Source organism: Neophocaena asiaeorientalis, unplaced genomic scaffold (assembly GCF_003031525.2).
Source record: "Neophocaena asiaeorientalis asiaeorientalis breed wild unplaced genomic scaffold, Neophocaena_asiaeorientalis_V1.1 scaffold202, whole genome shotgun sequence".
NCBI classification, from domain to species: Eukaryota; Metazoa; Chordata; class Mammalia; order Artiodactyla; family Phocoenidae; genus Neophocaena; species Neophocaena asiaeorientalis.
Window position 1 is genome coordinate 396,719 of NW_020172627.1, and position 16,050 is coordinate 412,768.

Genomic DNA, 16,050 nt, shown 5'->3' on the forward strand with positions numbered 1-16,050 from the left:
ATATAGAGGTTGGAGGTGCAGGAAGAAGGGGCTGCCCCCTGGGGGAGGAGGGCTCCCAGAAGGTAGCAGATGAATGAGAGCATCACAGCCCTGGGTCCTGAGCAGGGCTTTTTCCCCGCAAGAAGCTGGAGAACAACAGGGCACTGGGGAGGATGCTCTGTTAACAGGACAGATCACACAGTGAGGTCAGGGAATGAGAGTCTGGATGTCTAACACTTAGCATCAGGCATTCAGCATGAAGCAGGGGGGTTCCTGGGGCTGGTGGGGTTGGTGGGAAGTGCTGTTATCATTATTAGACCTTAGCTTAGTGGGGTTCAATTGGCTGGACAAATGGTGCAGGAAGGATTGATTGGTAGGTAGGAGAGCCAAGAGTTGATAACCTTTCAGGAATGGAAGGAAGGGATACCAAGAATGTCCCAATGCCACTGACACGTCAAGCAGAGCGAATGGTTTCTGTCCACTGGTGGAGGGCGGGGGCAGGGAACTCACAGCCTAACTGTGGCACCAGGAAAGTAGCTGACAAATATCCAAATCAGTCTAGATGGCAAGGCTGAAGCCAAGGTTATTTAACAGAGTTTCAAGAGTACAAGAGCCAAGGAAAAGGTAAAGGGAACCAGGGCAGGATCCTGGGCAGCCACTGCAGATCTGCAGAGTCTCATAGCCACAAGCTCATGGAAGGCCCACCGGCATCCCTGCAGCCCCCTGCTATGCATCTGAAAGGGCTGAGTGAAGGCCTGTGGTCCCACTCTGCGATGCTGACAGATCCTGCCTGATTTAGCCCTGAATTTATGCACGTGTAAAAGCTTGTTGATTTTTCTCTCTCCCCAGGGAACCAAATATAACTATAGAGTAATATGCTTGTTTAGACACTTCACAGAAGAATGACTAAGAAACATTTGGAAAATGTCCAACTTCTTAACAATCAAAGAAATGCCAAATGAAACAACACTGAGAAATCATTTCTCCCCATAAATGAACAAAGATAAACATGATAATATCTATTCCAGCAAGGATGCAATAAAACAGGCACAATGATACTGGACATGGGAATGGCACTCAGGAAAACAGGAAGGGCCCTAAAAATGCCCCAACCTTTGTACCCCAAATCGAACTGAAATCTACCTTAAAGAAATAATACACAATACAGAAAAATTTTCTTCCAATGATGTTTACTGCAATATTATTCATGTTATTGGAAAATGAAAAGCAAACTTAAAATCTAGAGGAATGATTAAGTAAATGATTGTATTTCCACACTAATCATCCATCCATGCATTCATTCAAAAAAACATGTAGTAACCATCTCCCACTTGACACACCTCTGTTCCATGCTGGAACCGTAAAGGTACGGGGACACTGTCCCTGCCCTCCAGGAGCTCCCAGCCCACTGCAAACTGGAGGCAGACACATCCACAAATAAAAGGGGCAGAACATTACAGGTGAGAAGACGGAGTCTGCACAAGAGAGGGAGTAGTCAACTCCACCTGGGAAGGGAGTACGGGGGCAGTCAATCGGGAGGAACTTCAAGGAGGAGGTTGTCCTTGAACTTATTCTTGGAGAATGAGGCTTATCTTGGTGGTCTGAGCCTGGAAGGAGGCAGGAACAGCATTGTAGGTGGAGGCCACACAAATGTTAGATTCCCCCAAACTCCTATGACGGTAGAATTTGCAGTTTGAGAAAATAGCATATTATGAGCGAAACAGGCTTAGAAGGACTAATTTTGCTAGTAAGCCCAAGGAGTCTTTATAAATATTTTATGTTCACTGATATCAGGCAATAAAATTGATATTGATGATGTTTCACACTGTATCCCAGCAGGTAAGACATGACTAATTTACATTCATTACCTCCAATTCCCTGGAAATATCATGGAAATGCTACTCTGCAATTTCAAAGAAATATTTATAATTTGGTTTCGCTGCAAATAATATGCCACGTTTGTTTTCTGTATTTGGTTCTACGTCTGAAGTGGAAATGCTACTCTGCAATTTCAAAGAAATATTTATTTGGTTTCGCTGCAAATAATATGCCACGTTTGTTTTCTGTATTTGGTTCTACGTCTGAATGCTCAGCAATTTTGGTTCCTAGTTGATCCCCCATCCCAGGACTGCAGGAGCCAGTGACACAGCTCCCCTGTGAATTGACTGACACCTAACAAAACCCCCCACAAGCAGGAGCTGCCATTACTAGTCACATGGAGCCATGAACGCCAGACACTCATTCTAGATGAGCTACAGACAGCACACACACTGTCCTGTTGGAGCACAGCGCAAACCTGCCGGACGGCCAGTTGCTCAACTGAGGACACCAAGGCTCAGAGAGGGCAAGTGAGCGGTCCAAAGTCACGCAGCTAGTAAGTGGCACCTCTCTGAGTCTGTTGAACTCCAGGCTCCACATTCCAAGCCTGGAGTTCCCAAACTTTCATCTGCATCCAGATCACCTGGGTTCTTTTTCGAATGTAGATTCTGATTCAGGGGCCTGAGGTTCTACATCCCTCGCAAGCTCTCAGGTGACGCACATGCAGAGACCACTCTGAGTATGAAGGGTGAAACCACTGTATTATATTGTGCCCTCTTATAAATGAATAGGAAATAATGGTGAGAGATCAACAGCAAACTCAAAGCCAAATATCTCTAGGTTGAGAAGATGGTGTCTACTCACCAGTTGTAACTCCGGGAGAGCTCATCCGAGCGTTAAATCCATGCTGGGCGCAGCAGAGGCCCAGTAAATATTTACAGGTCTTGGCTGAATCGGTGAAAAACATGTGCTTTTTCCCAGTGATGCTGCCTGTGATGATGAACTTCTTTCGCTGAGGGAAGCAAGCACAGACTTTAATATATCGTTTGATATATCGTTTGATCGTTCTTACCTATCCATTGAAGCACAACTGTCCAGAAAGTAGCCAAATGCTGGAGCCGTCGGTTGGATACCAATGTACTAGGTATCCGGAAGTGTGTGGATGTCTGACTGTGGCCCAATATTCTTTCTTAGATTAAAGACAACCCCTCTTTTTATTTTTTCCTTAATTCGTAAATCAAATGTTTCTTTATTGGGCAATTGCTATCTGCCAAGGAGTGTGCCAGGTGAAAAGAATATGAAATGCGTTCAGTACAGGCTTGGCCCTCAGCAAGCAGTGCATTGTGAAAGGCCATTAAATACACCTATAGTTTGCATTGTCCAAACGCCCAGAAATTGAAGGCAAAATCTCGGCTTGCATCATTATAGAAATGATAAAAGCACATCTGTATGCGCATGTTTCGTGCTATTATGTGCCAGGCTCTGTGCTAAATCCTTCCTGTGTATTAATTCATTTCATCCTCGAAGCTATAGAATGAGGGAGGTCCCATCATTATCCTTATTCTACAGATGAGGAAGCAGATGGAGACTCCTCGGAATGCAGCAGGAACTGAGGTCACATCACCAAGAAACGCTTCCCTACATTTATACCTTCAAGGTCCATGCACAAAGTGATAATATTTGTACAGCTCACTGTGATAAACTGGAGAGGATTATCTATACGGGGTTATCTATATGGAGCTTCCTGGAAAAACATCCGTAAATTTTTGCAATATAAAATTCTAAGAACAATAAAAAACAAAGTAATAGAGATTATATTAGATATGAATTTATATATAACTTCCAAATAATATCTCTATTCTAGATACTTCAGTAAGAACCTTGAGCTTGCTCCTATAAAGATAACTTTATAAATACAGGGTTTGTGCTTGAAAGGGCTCCCTGAAACTCCTGAACCTCTTTAATGCTGATTCCTTTTAATTCACGATAGTCACCATTCCTAAGAAATTCCATTCACACAGTCAGATATTAACAAAAGACAGATAACTATTCATTGCTTTTCCTCTAACTCCTTTTTATCACTAACCTAATTTCAGACAATTTGAGCATTCTCTAAATACCCTTTACTTATATTAATAAATGTAATGTTGAACCTATACTAATGTGAATGGATTCTGAATCCAACTGAACTATACTATACCTAGTATTTTTTTTGTATGATGTGTTTTCTCAAACATTCATAGATGCTGTCCTACTAGCCTTACTAATTCTTCCTTAGTATTCAAATTATAATCATGTCTAAATTCCGCTAGCTAATCATTTTATTCACACTTTTGCAAAGTTGAATATTTGCTTAGAATCCATCTACTTTTTCAGTATGCGTTGATATGTTTTCATACAGTCCTGACCACTCAGGTATTAAACATTTTAGATAAGTCATTTTTTAAAATTGAATAACTTGGGACTTCGGTGGCACAGTGGTTAAGAATCCACCTGCCAATGCAGGGGAAACGAGTTCAATCCCTGGTCTGGGAAGATCCCACATGCTGCGGAGCCACTAAGCCTGTGCGCCACAACTACTGAGCCTGCTCTCTAGGGCCCGTGAGCCACAACTACTGAAGCTCGCGCACCTAGAGCCCATGCTCCGCAACAAGAGAAGCCACTGCAATGAGAAGCCCATGCACCGCAACGAAGAGTAGCTCCCATTGGCCACAAAAAGAGAAAGCCCGTGTGCAGCAGCAAAGACTCAACGCAGCCAAAAAAAAAAAAAAAAAATTAAATAACTGTTCTTGAACAAATCTGAAAAAAGAGAATTGTTCACACACATGTGCTACTTCTTTCTTTGAGCTCATAAACTCTTGGCAAGGTCTCATCCTTTTGGACCCCAGCGCCCTAAGGTGTCCCAGAGGGTGGAATTTCGATCTCATTTCTTGGCATGGAGCTGAAAACAGTCTTGACCTTAGCGGTTTGGATTTTTTTCCATTTTGATAACATCATTTAATGGGAAATTCATATCTGTAGGCCAACGTGCACACAGGCAAGCTGCTCTACGAATAAGATGATGTATAACTTGAATCCCAGGGTTTTCAGCGCAAACATGAAAAATGTATTTACATCCCTGCTGTTGCAGAACAAAAATACTTGGTGCTTCTGTAACATCATGTTTGTTTCTAAGCATGGTTTTACTATTTCAAATATTTCATCCCCAATAGTTTTATTGTTGCCGCTGTTCCTTCACAGCCTGGTTTCTTTGTTTGGTTTGATACATCTTTGCAGAATAATAAGATTCTTCCAGACACAAGCGGATGTGCCCTGAAGCTAAGGAAGTTGAAATCCCAGGCCTCTACTTGGGAAGGCCGTTTCCTGGGAGGGACCCAGCATATTTTCTTGTGTTCTTGTAAAACGTGGAAAGTAAGATGCTTTCTCTACAATCTGTTAAGACCACTGACTCTTCTTTCCACCGCAACTCAGTCTCACTTTTCTCACCATAGGTCACGTTGCATGGTGGGGAAGCAGATCTCACTAAGGAGAAGTTGAGATAGGGCTATATTTAGTGTAGATTTAGTGGGATTTATTTATGTGGTTTGCAGTCTCTTCTGCAGTAGTTTATTGCCAACCATCCCAGAATACTCCTTCCATTGGACCGACTCACCCAAAGTCTCAGCATAAAGATATAGGGCCAGTGGCCATGTGAAATTGACTGTGCCCTACAGTACCCAGCCCCAGAAGTATGCGGTGTCAGCACTGGAGGGGAACAAGGTTTAAAATACACAGAGCCACAATATCAAAAAAAACAAACAACCCAATTAAAAAATGGGCAGAAGACCTAAGTAGACATTTCACCAAAAAAGACATACAGATGGCCAAGAGGCACATGAAAGGATGCTCAACATCACTAATCATTAGAGAAATGCAAATCAAAACTACAATAAGGTATCACCTCACACCAGTCAGAATGGCCATTATCAAAAAATCTACAAACAGTAAATGCTGGAGAGGGTGTGGTGAAAAGGGAACCCTCCTGCACTGTTGGTGGAAATGTAAATTGATACAGCCACTATGGAGAACAGTGTGGAGGTCCCTTAAAAAACTAAAACTAGAACTACCATATGACCCAGCAATCCCACCACTGGGCATATACCCTGAGAAAACCATAATTCAGAAGAGAGTCATGTACTACAATGTTCATTGCAGCTCTATTTACAATAGCCAGGACATGGAAGCAACCTAAGTGTCCATCGACAGATGAGTGGATAAAGAAGGTGTAGCATATACATACAATGGAATATTACTCAGCCATTAAAAGAAATGAAACTGAGTTATTTTTAGTGAGGTGGATGGACCTAGAGTCTGTATACAGAGTGAAGTAAGTCAGAAAGAGAAAAACAAATACCGTATGCTAACGTGTATATATGGAATCTAAAAAATTTTTAAATGGTACTGATGAACCCAGTGGCAAGGCAGGAATAAAGATGCAGACATACAGAATGGACTTGAGGACATGGGGTGGGGATGGGGAAGCTGGGGCGAAGTGAGAGAAGCATCGACATATATACACTACCGAATGTAAAATAGTTAGCTAGTGGGAAGCAGCTGCATAACACAGGGAGATCAGCTCCATGCTGTGCGACAACCTAGAGGGATGGGATAGGGAGGGTGGGAGAGAGGCTCAAGAGGGAGAGGATATGGGGATATACGTAGGCATATGGCTGATTCACTTTGTTGTACGACAGAAACTAACACAGCATTGTGAAGCAATTATACTCCAATAAAGATGCATATAAATAAATAAAATACACAGAGCCAAAGGCCAGTCTGAGGGACATATTTTCAATTATCAGAAATGAAATGAAAACCTGTAATTTAATTATCAAAAACACCTAATGAAGTGGAAGTTTTATCCTATCAGGGATATACTTTATAATTGTATATACTGCCTTGTAAGTACAGCACACAATTTTCTCTTTTTTTGATAGGAATCACACAATATGGAATGTATTTGATTTTCCTGTGTTGATAGCATTTAGAAACCTACAGAGGCACTTCAAAGAGCAAATATGTCTCTGCCGCAAAGCTGCATGTTTTATGCATCTCATCAACAATAAAAACAACTTTCAATCAGCCATGCTAGAAGAAAGACTACATTAGATTTCTCTTCTCTGTAGAGAAAATATTACAAAAGTATCATCCTATGGAAAAGTAATCAGAGGGTATGCCACCAAAAATTTGAAAGGAAAACAAAAGAATTATAGTGTTTATCAGGGAGTTCATCAAGAAGAATATTACTTTTTTGCTTTTGTGGTTTTGCAGTAGTTGTTCAAGTTTTTTTTTTTAATTCACAGGTTGTGGTGATTTCTTTTCTCATTCTAAATGAACATTCCCTTTAAAATCTTGTTTGTGTGGGCTTCCCTGGTGGCACAGTGGTTGAGAGTCCGCCTGCCGATGCAGGGGACACGGGTTCGTGTCCCCGTCCGGGAAGATCCCACATGCCGCGGAGCAACTGGGCCCGTGAGCCATGGCCGCTGAGCCTGTGCGTCCGGAGCCTGTGTTCTGCAACGGGAGAGGCCACAACAGTGAGAAGCCCGCGTACCACAAAAAAAAAATAATAATCTTGTTTGTGTTTGGAACTTTGTGTCCTTGTTCTTGAAGAGAGCCCTACAAAGCCTGTATTCTCCAAGATTTCAGGCATTTCTCTCCAGACATTTTAACTACTGCTAATACCCAAGAACAGTTACTAACATGGGAAGGTTCATCATTACACAATGAATGCTTTCTCGACTGAATAATCTTCTGAATTGATGTCTCTGTCATAGATGGGCTGCCAATGCACCTACAAATCATATCCATTGAAAAATGGCATTTTCCTCTATTTCCGTTGCTACTTCTCTCCAGGCTGACAAAATACATGTCTGTAATTGTCTGGAGCGTTCCGGCTTCCACTATTAATTAAGCAGATTTGGAACCAGCTTCCTGAGCTCATTCTCGTATTGTTCATGGAGTTCCCATTTTGTGTTTGCAGAAGTGTGAAGAGTCCAGTCATTTTCTGTGTAAGACGCCTGGTTTGTGGCAAGCAGCTGATGACATTACTTCCCATGATGACTTTTCCATAAAAAAAAGGATATTTATGCTGAGGAAGAGACTGGTCATCAACATGAAAATTCTAATTAGTGACAAGGGTGTTTTTAAGCTACTAAGTTTGTTTTGTGAACCTGATGATATTCCAGCTTTAATCAAGAAATTGTCTATGGTCGTAGGGAAAATAAATATCTGTAAAAATTAAACCAACTTAAATATAAAATACTTAAGGGGACTTAAATTTTATGGCTTCAAAAGTTCTATTTTTCAAAATTACTTTGTAGGTTGTCTGCATTTCTACAAATGTTTTAAAAGAAATTACACTGAGAATTTTGAACAATTAAATATGAGATAAAGAAAATAGAAAGTAATATAATAGTATTGAATAAATTCAATAATTAAAATTCTTCAAATAATCTTTCAGTGGAATTAAAGTTATTTGAGTCATTAAATTTCTGAAAAGTTCACAAAAATAAATATCAATTACTTTTAGATAATGTCAAAAATATTTGGGAAAAAGTCAGTTTCCTGATATTATAAAGGCCACTTTAATAAAATTATGCTCAATTATTATTTATTTTTAGATGTAAGCTTTTTTTCTAAGGAAAAACAATACTTTATTATGAAATTCTATCAAGAATCACACTTTAACAATTACATCAACTTCAATAGTCAAGATGGAAGAAAATGAATAAAATCAATTATGTTCTGCTTAGGAAACTTTAACATTAGATAATGATAATGAAAACAAAAACCAAAGAACAGATAATGAAAAAAAATCTCGTTAGTAGGAAAAATTTTAAAACCACGAGAGAAAATTCAATAGAAAGAAAAACTAAAATGTTTCCTGAGCCACAAGTCAAAGAACTTCATGTTTTATAATGAAATCATTGCTGAAGTTATGGGATACTGACCCACAGGACAGGTGGGTAGATTAGCTACTGGAGCATTCTCTGCTATGGGGACACACATAATGTTTTTGATGTCAAATTTATTGTAACTGAATTCAAGAAAATGGTGTTCAAATGTTATTTCAAACATTGTACATTTAATAAAGTTGTTGTTTTGTTTTGTTTTGTTTAAATGGCTGACAAAGGTTTGCACACCTGTAGTCCATGGGAGACAGGCCAGATGCCTCGGTACAATGTGTGCAAAGGGGAAATTAAAATACAAGGAAAATGTTTCAAAAGCATGCAGACTCCATTGCACCTACTATACACTCTCCTCCCCCATCTCCCACCTCCAACCTCGCTCTCAACATCAATAGATTCCCCAAATTAAAAGAACTTCACCCAGAGGGAAAGTGTAGCCCTTTAGGCCAATGGCTGCCCATGGGAGTGAGGGGGAACTAGGTGATGGATGGCAGAGAAGTAATGGCCTCGTGGGGACCCTCAAACCCCCTGGTAGACTCCTTCCAAATATGTAACAGTCGTCAGAGTACAGGTTAGCTGACAGGCTGTGAGCGTATCTTCTTAGGAGAAGATCACCTGACCTATCGCTCTTTAAAGGGATAACAGATCAAAGAAAAATGAAGCATGGGTCATAACCAACTGAGTGACACTCACATAGGCCAAAATCTTTTCAATTTCTCTCCACTGAAACCGTGAAGTCACAATTCTGCTGTTGTTTCTCACTTCGTACACTATGACCCCCTTGGCACAGAGCCCCAAGGCCATCTCTCCTCCTGGCCTTGTCTTCTCTGGGAGAACTTGGTAAACCAGCACACCATATTCCGGGAGGTGCTGAGTCACCTGGAATGAGAAAAAGGTCAATTAAGAAGAGACAGGCACATTGGTCTAAAATAATGGATTTCAAACCATTCCATGAAGAAAACACCTTCACGTATGTTCTGAAAAAAAAGAGTAGGGTTGCCAGATAAGCTTAGGAAACAATGAACTAAACAGATCTCCTTACTATAGAATTCCTCCGTACCTCTAATATGATAGTGTTTTTCTATTTTATTAACCCAAGGAATCCTTTCCTAATGAAGTACCTTAAGACATTTGGAACACAGTTACTATGAAAATGGTACAATAGAGTAAAAATATTCTGAACAAAGTTGTAGAATTCAGATTCTCTTGAATCATCTCAAAGTAAAGAATCCTTTTTCCCAAAGTCTACTGCAGTACAATCTGGTACAACCCCTTCATTTTACAGATGGGAAAACTGAGGCCCAGGCACAGGAAGCAAACTTCCAAATGGTTAGCATCACTGTTAAAGCAACATGAGCCATGAACATCCTGCAGAGAAAATGACCAATCACTGGCACTTCTCACCATGTAGCAGTGCTTTGGTGGGGTCCCCACAGCACAAGATCTGTCTTCAGTTTACCAGTTTAGGAGATGGAATTTTGTCAGGGGCATGAGGGTCAATCAGAACTGGGAACTGCATCAGGCCAACCAAAGTCTTAAGAGGCCAGAGTATAAACCTAACACAAATGTTTTTATGTCTGAATGGTAATCATGTCTCTATTCTGGTCTCTACCATCTTCTTCTTCACCTGGAAGACTCAAACGTTTGATGCACCTCAGCTCACAGCAGGGACATTTTGCTCCAGGCATTTGAAACCCTCTCAGAAGGGTTTCACTGGTGAGATCTGGTATCTCATCTCTACCCCTGAGCAGAGGGCTCTATGTCCTGCCTAATCTCTCTCATCCCCAGGTGGGGTCACAAAAGTGAGGACAAATTATGGCTTTTGAGAGCTCCTTTCTCAAGCTCTTTGCTGACCTTTCTGCTTCTGCTGGTAAGTAATCTGTGCAGATAGGTTACACTGCCTACGAAGCCTACAGCTCTTCACATGATCTTGATTGCATTTCTGGACCCTGAGCCTCCCCGCTTTGTTTAACTTTGGAGAGACCCTCTCACTGTCACCATCATCATCATCATCATCATCCAAAACAATATTTGTTGGACATTTGTGCTGAAGTATCCAATGGCCAGACCAGCCATGCACTTAAAGTATGACAAAGCAGGACCATCCCAAAACAATTAGGTAAATTCTTTTAAAGAATTTGATGTGATACAGCAAAGGAAGCCATAAACAAGATGAAAAGACAACCCTCAGAACGGGAGAAAATACTTGCAAATGAAGCATCTGACAAAGGATTAATCTCCAAAATTTGCAAGCAGCTCATGCAGCTCAATATCAAAAAAACAACAACCCAATCCAAAAAATGGGCAGAAGACCTAAATAGACATTTCCCCAAAGAAGATATACAGATTGCCAACAAACGCATGAAAGGATGCTCAACATCACTAATCATTAGAGAAATGCAAATCAAAACTACAATGAGGGCTTCCCTGGTGGCGCAGTGGTTGGGAGTCCGCCTGTTGATGCAGGGGACACGGGTTCGGACCTCGGTCCGGGAAGATCCTACATGCCGTGGAGCGGCTGGGCCCGTGAGCCATGGCCGCTGAGCCTGTGCGTCCGGAGCCTGTGCTCCACAACGGGAGAGGCCACAAACAGTGAGAGGCCCATGTACGCAAAAAAAAAAAAAAAAAAAAACAAATACCGCATGCTAACACATATATATGGAATCTAAAAAACAAAAAAAAATGGCCATGCAGAACCTAGGGGCAAGACGAGAATAAAGACACAGACTTACTAGAGAATGGACTTGAGGATACGGGGAGGGCAAAGGGTAAGCTGGGACAAAGTGAGAGAGTGGCATGGACATATATACACTACCAAACATAAAATAGATAGCTAGTGGGAAGCAGCTGCATAGCACAGGGAGATCAGCTTGGTGCTTTGTGACCACCTAGAAGGGTCGGATAGGGAGGGTGGGGGGGAGGGAGACGCAAGAGGGAAGAGATATGGGGATACATGTATATGTATAACTGATTTACTTTGTTATAAAGCAGAAACTAACACACCATTGTAAAGCAATTATACTCCAATAAAGATGTTTAAAAAAAAAGAATTTGATGTGATAGTTCAAAAAAAAATTAAACCATTAAAGTTGTCATCATCAGAATAGAGATGCCTTTGTTAGAGTTGCTTACATTTTTTAAATTGTTTAGTATTTATTTTAATTTTTAATTTTTTAATTATATAGAGAGGCATATGATACTGAAGTACTTGGAGCCACAAAATTCTTAAAATGGTAAAGTGCCATTTTGTAATGGAGCAGGACCCTATGGGGCCTTCCTGGGATAGACACACACACAGACCCTGCCATGTGTTCCGCCTGCCTCTTGTTTGTAGAAAAACTTTAGCTTCCTAGTCCTTCCCCGAGTTCCAAAGAATAAATTTAATCAGACAAGTGAGAAAACAAAGGAAAACTGTCAAGCAAGACAATTTAAGAAGAGCCGTTAAACAAAGTTAAGAATGTGTAATTCCCCCTCAAAGGCTATAGATAATATTCTGAGCCATATCCTTTGAGCTGTTTTGCAGATACTGAAATCCCCACCAGGAGGAAAAAGTTAACTGTATGCTGACCACCACCAGCATGTAGACCCCCAGACTGGTTGGAACCAGAAGGTTGATGACGTTGACTCCCAATTACCTCACTGCCAACCAATCAAAAGAATGTCCATGAGTTGATCACACACCCCACAGCCCTCTCCCTCACCCTGTCTTTAAAAACCTTTCCCTGAAAGCCATCAGAGAGTTCGGGTCTTTTGAGCATGAGCTGCCCATTCTCCTTGTTTGGCACCTGCAATAAATGCTGCACCTTCATTCACCACAGCCAGGCGTCCGTAGATTGGCCTTACTGTGCATGGGTGGGAGGCTAAGTTCAGTTCAGTAACAATTCTAAACATTTCTCATGCACTTATTTCATTTAATCTTCACAGTGATCATAAGAGATAGGTGTAGCCTTGAAACTGGTAAGATCGCATACAAATCAAATCTATTTAGTGCTTTCCATCAAAGACTAAAAAAGAAAGCTTAGAGATTACCATACTAAGTGAAGTAACTCAGACAGAGAAAGACAAATATTATACTATATCACTTACATGTGGAATCCAAAAAATAGTACAAATGGACTTATTTACAAAACAGAAACAAACTCACAGACATAGAAACAAACGTATGATTACCAAAGGGGAAAGCAGTGGGCGGTGGTGGGGGTAGATAAATTAGGACTATGGGATTAACAGATACACACTACTATATATAAAATAGAAAAACAGCAAGGATTGACTGTATAGCACAGGGAACTATATTCAATATCTTGTAATAACCTATAATGGAAAAGAATCAGAAAAAATATATATCAATATATGTATATATAACTAAATCACTTTGCTGTACACCTGAAACTAACTCAATATTGTAAATCAACTATAGTTCGATTAAAAAACAAAGATACGCCCTAAAAAATTTCCGCATTTTTGCTTACGAGATGGTGGCTTCCTTTACAACCACTTGTCATCCTTCAACCAGAGGAAGGAGGGACACAGTGAGCCCAGCACACTAAGCCAGGGCCTGGGCAGGGGCGGGCCAGGCATCGTCTGCCTGCAGGAGCCTCTGCAGACCTGAGTCCTTAGTCTCTCTGCTGGTTCTATGGTCCTGTGGCCACTTTCCACCAGATGTGTGCTGATGGCTTTGAAGTCCCCACTTATCTCTCGTCAAGGGAATGCTGCATCCCCTTAACAAGGAACGCGCATGAAGGCTGGATAATGGAAGACAGTGAGCGCTTTTCTGACAGGGCTTCTCAAATGAGATGCTTGAGGGTTTACACTGTGCTAGGTGTTGCAGACAATTCCAAGTGACTGACCAAAAAAAATGGACAGACCTCACCTTGGCAGTTCTGCTTTCAAATGACTGTCTCTATCAAAGGCAAGAAAACACAGAATATTTCTACCTGCTTCAGGAGACTTTTGTACAAAGAAATGTATAAATCCTGGAGTTTCCTTTTGAAACTGATCCCCAGATCTAAAGGCCCCACCAGGCACATAACCCTGGGGAAGCTGGGGGCCTCCTCCCGCGTGCCCCCGAGCTCTACCTGCACAGGCAGAGCGGCAATTCCCTCCTACCCTGAAGTAAAGTAACTGGTACTGTTATTGTTCTCATTGGGCAGTTATCACAGTGTTGCATGCCTCTGGGTACCCATCTGTCCTCCCTACAAGACTTGGGACTCCCTGGGGGCAGGAAGCATGTCCTTTCTGTCTCTGTTTGCTACTGTGCTTGGTCCACTGCAGGTGTAAGTCATGGAGTGAGCAAAAGCTATTCGTCTGAGGCTCTGTGTGCCCACAAACATAAGGGACTGAAATATCACTGCTTTTGCTAAAGGGCCAAAGAAAGAGTAGACCAGAGCTGCACCCATATGTATGGACCACACCACCTGTGCTGTGCTGAGAACAGTTGCCCGGAAGGCTGCAAACCTGAAGTCTTCCAATGGCTTTGCTTTTGGCTCGCACTCAAGTTTTTTACTTCAGTTGTCAGAAATGTCTCTTTGAGAAACGTGGTCTCCCCCCACTCACCGAATAGCGACTGTGAGCTCCAAGATTGAAGAAAGGCCCTGCCATAACCACCCCAGCCCAATAAATCTTACCCATTTGGGGGGATCATTTCCAATGCCATCTTCTTCCAAAAGTCTCTCCTTGCCCCACAGGGCGATGGAGCTTCCTTCCTCCCAAAGGCTCAAGTCCCTTGGTCATACTTCCTTGTGGGTCTGAGCACATCCAGCCCCAGAGAAACCTCTGGAGGGGATTGCCGACTATGTGCCCTTGAACACCGATACACCCTCTCAAGAGTCCAAAGGCCTCACCCTCAAGAATTCCAGCTCCGCATCCTCTCCCCAGAGCGCAGGACTTAAACGGTGCAGCTCTGAGACTTCGACTTGGACCCGGAGAGCCGTCATCCTCTCAATCAGACTTGCGGGGATGTAATCTTCAACTCGAAAGTAGGCTTTACTCTCTACCTGCTGGAAAGATGCAGAAGAAAAGAGGTGCCACCAAGACGCCTTCTATGGGAATCTGAGCAGGACAGAAGCCTGTCTGCTCCTTTAAAGTGCCCACTGGGATATCATTTTCTACCATATTAGAGATTGGGCCAAACCATATGACAGGAACAGAAGGGAGAGAGGAAAGAAGCCACCTGTTTTTGAGCCCCTTCTGTCTGCCACGTGGTGCCCAGAACACATTAGCTCTTTCTATCCTCACGGGAATCCTGTGAGGACAGTATTATTATTGTCATTGCCAAGATGCACAAAATGAACAAGAAAGGAAGTCATTCAACAGGGCCAAGGTCACACCACTTGTAAGTGACAGAAAGGAGATTTCATCCCCCAAAGCCCTCACACATTCCACAATGCCACTCCACTTCCCAAAAGGCACAGCGAAACCACGGCCCTAAAGCTTTGTTTCTGTGTATTCATTTGGTGCTTCTGTCTGCATGTGCTACCAGTACACTGTCCCCTCTCACAAGGGAGGTCTTGGCTGTGGCACCATCTCTCCACAAGGTGATCAAGAAGTTGTCCCCTGAACAAGAGAAGATCTGACACCCACACCCTGCCCCAGGCCAGAGCCTACATCAAGTCTACTCTTCTGGGAACCTGAGGCTGCAGCCCACCAGGAGTTGCAGGAAGATCTTCGTGACTCAGCATCACTTTGCTGTCTGATGCTAGGTTCCCCGGTACAGACTCCGGGGCAGAGAGAGGTAGGCAGCTGTTCTGGAGGCGTGGTCTCAGAGTTCACTGTAAGGAATGAGGAAAGTAGAGCTTGGCAGATGGAGAAGCTGACCCTTCCCTGGTGTTCCTGAATCAGCCCATCCTAGTCTCAGGAAGCCCCTCCCAGTCTAATCTTGAGCAAGACAGGTCCCCACAGCTGAGGACAACTGCCCATGAGGGAGGCAGCTGGAAGCCGAGAGCACCTGGCCTTCTTGGGGCTGGGATTGGGCAAGTCGGTCTGATGAGGGGGTCTGAAGGGAACAGCACAGCATCCACTACATCCCATGCCCCTGGTGTGGTACAGGAGTCCCCGTGTAGCTGTGGACTGAGAATCCTCCAGCCGAGAGCTGGCCCATGCCAGTTCTGAGCTCAGCTCAGAGATGCAAAGGGAAAGAAATTGCTCAGCAATCCAGTGCATAAAAAAGCATTCAGAATGCTATCAGAATGGCCAAAATCCAGAACACTGACAACACCAAATGCTGACAAAGATGTGGAGTAACAGGAACTTGCGTTCATTACTGGTGGGAATGCACGATGGTTCAGCCACTTTTGGAAGACAGTTC

General features: G+C 42.5%; 1 protein-coding gene across 1 annotated transcript in view; it reads right to left on the reverse strand.

Annotated features, from left to right (window-relative positions):
* Positions 1-16,050, reverse strand: part of LOC112395727 (FERM and PDZ domain-containing protein 2-like) — an 86,991-nt gene that overhangs the window by 17,434 nt on the left and 53,507 nt on the right. Inside the window, exons 14-17 of the mRNA XM_024739081.1 lie at positions 14,588-14,743; positions 9,438-9,623; positions 2,662-2,809; positions 834-842 (exon numbers count right to left, since the gene is read on the reverse strand). Of these exons, the coding sequence (XP_024594849.1) occupies positions 834-842; positions 2,662-2,809; positions 9,438-9,623; positions 14,588-14,743 (499 nt within the window). The remainder of the gene's footprint in view (positions 1-833; positions 843-2,661; positions 2,810-9,437; positions 9,624-14,587; positions 14,744-16,050) is intronic.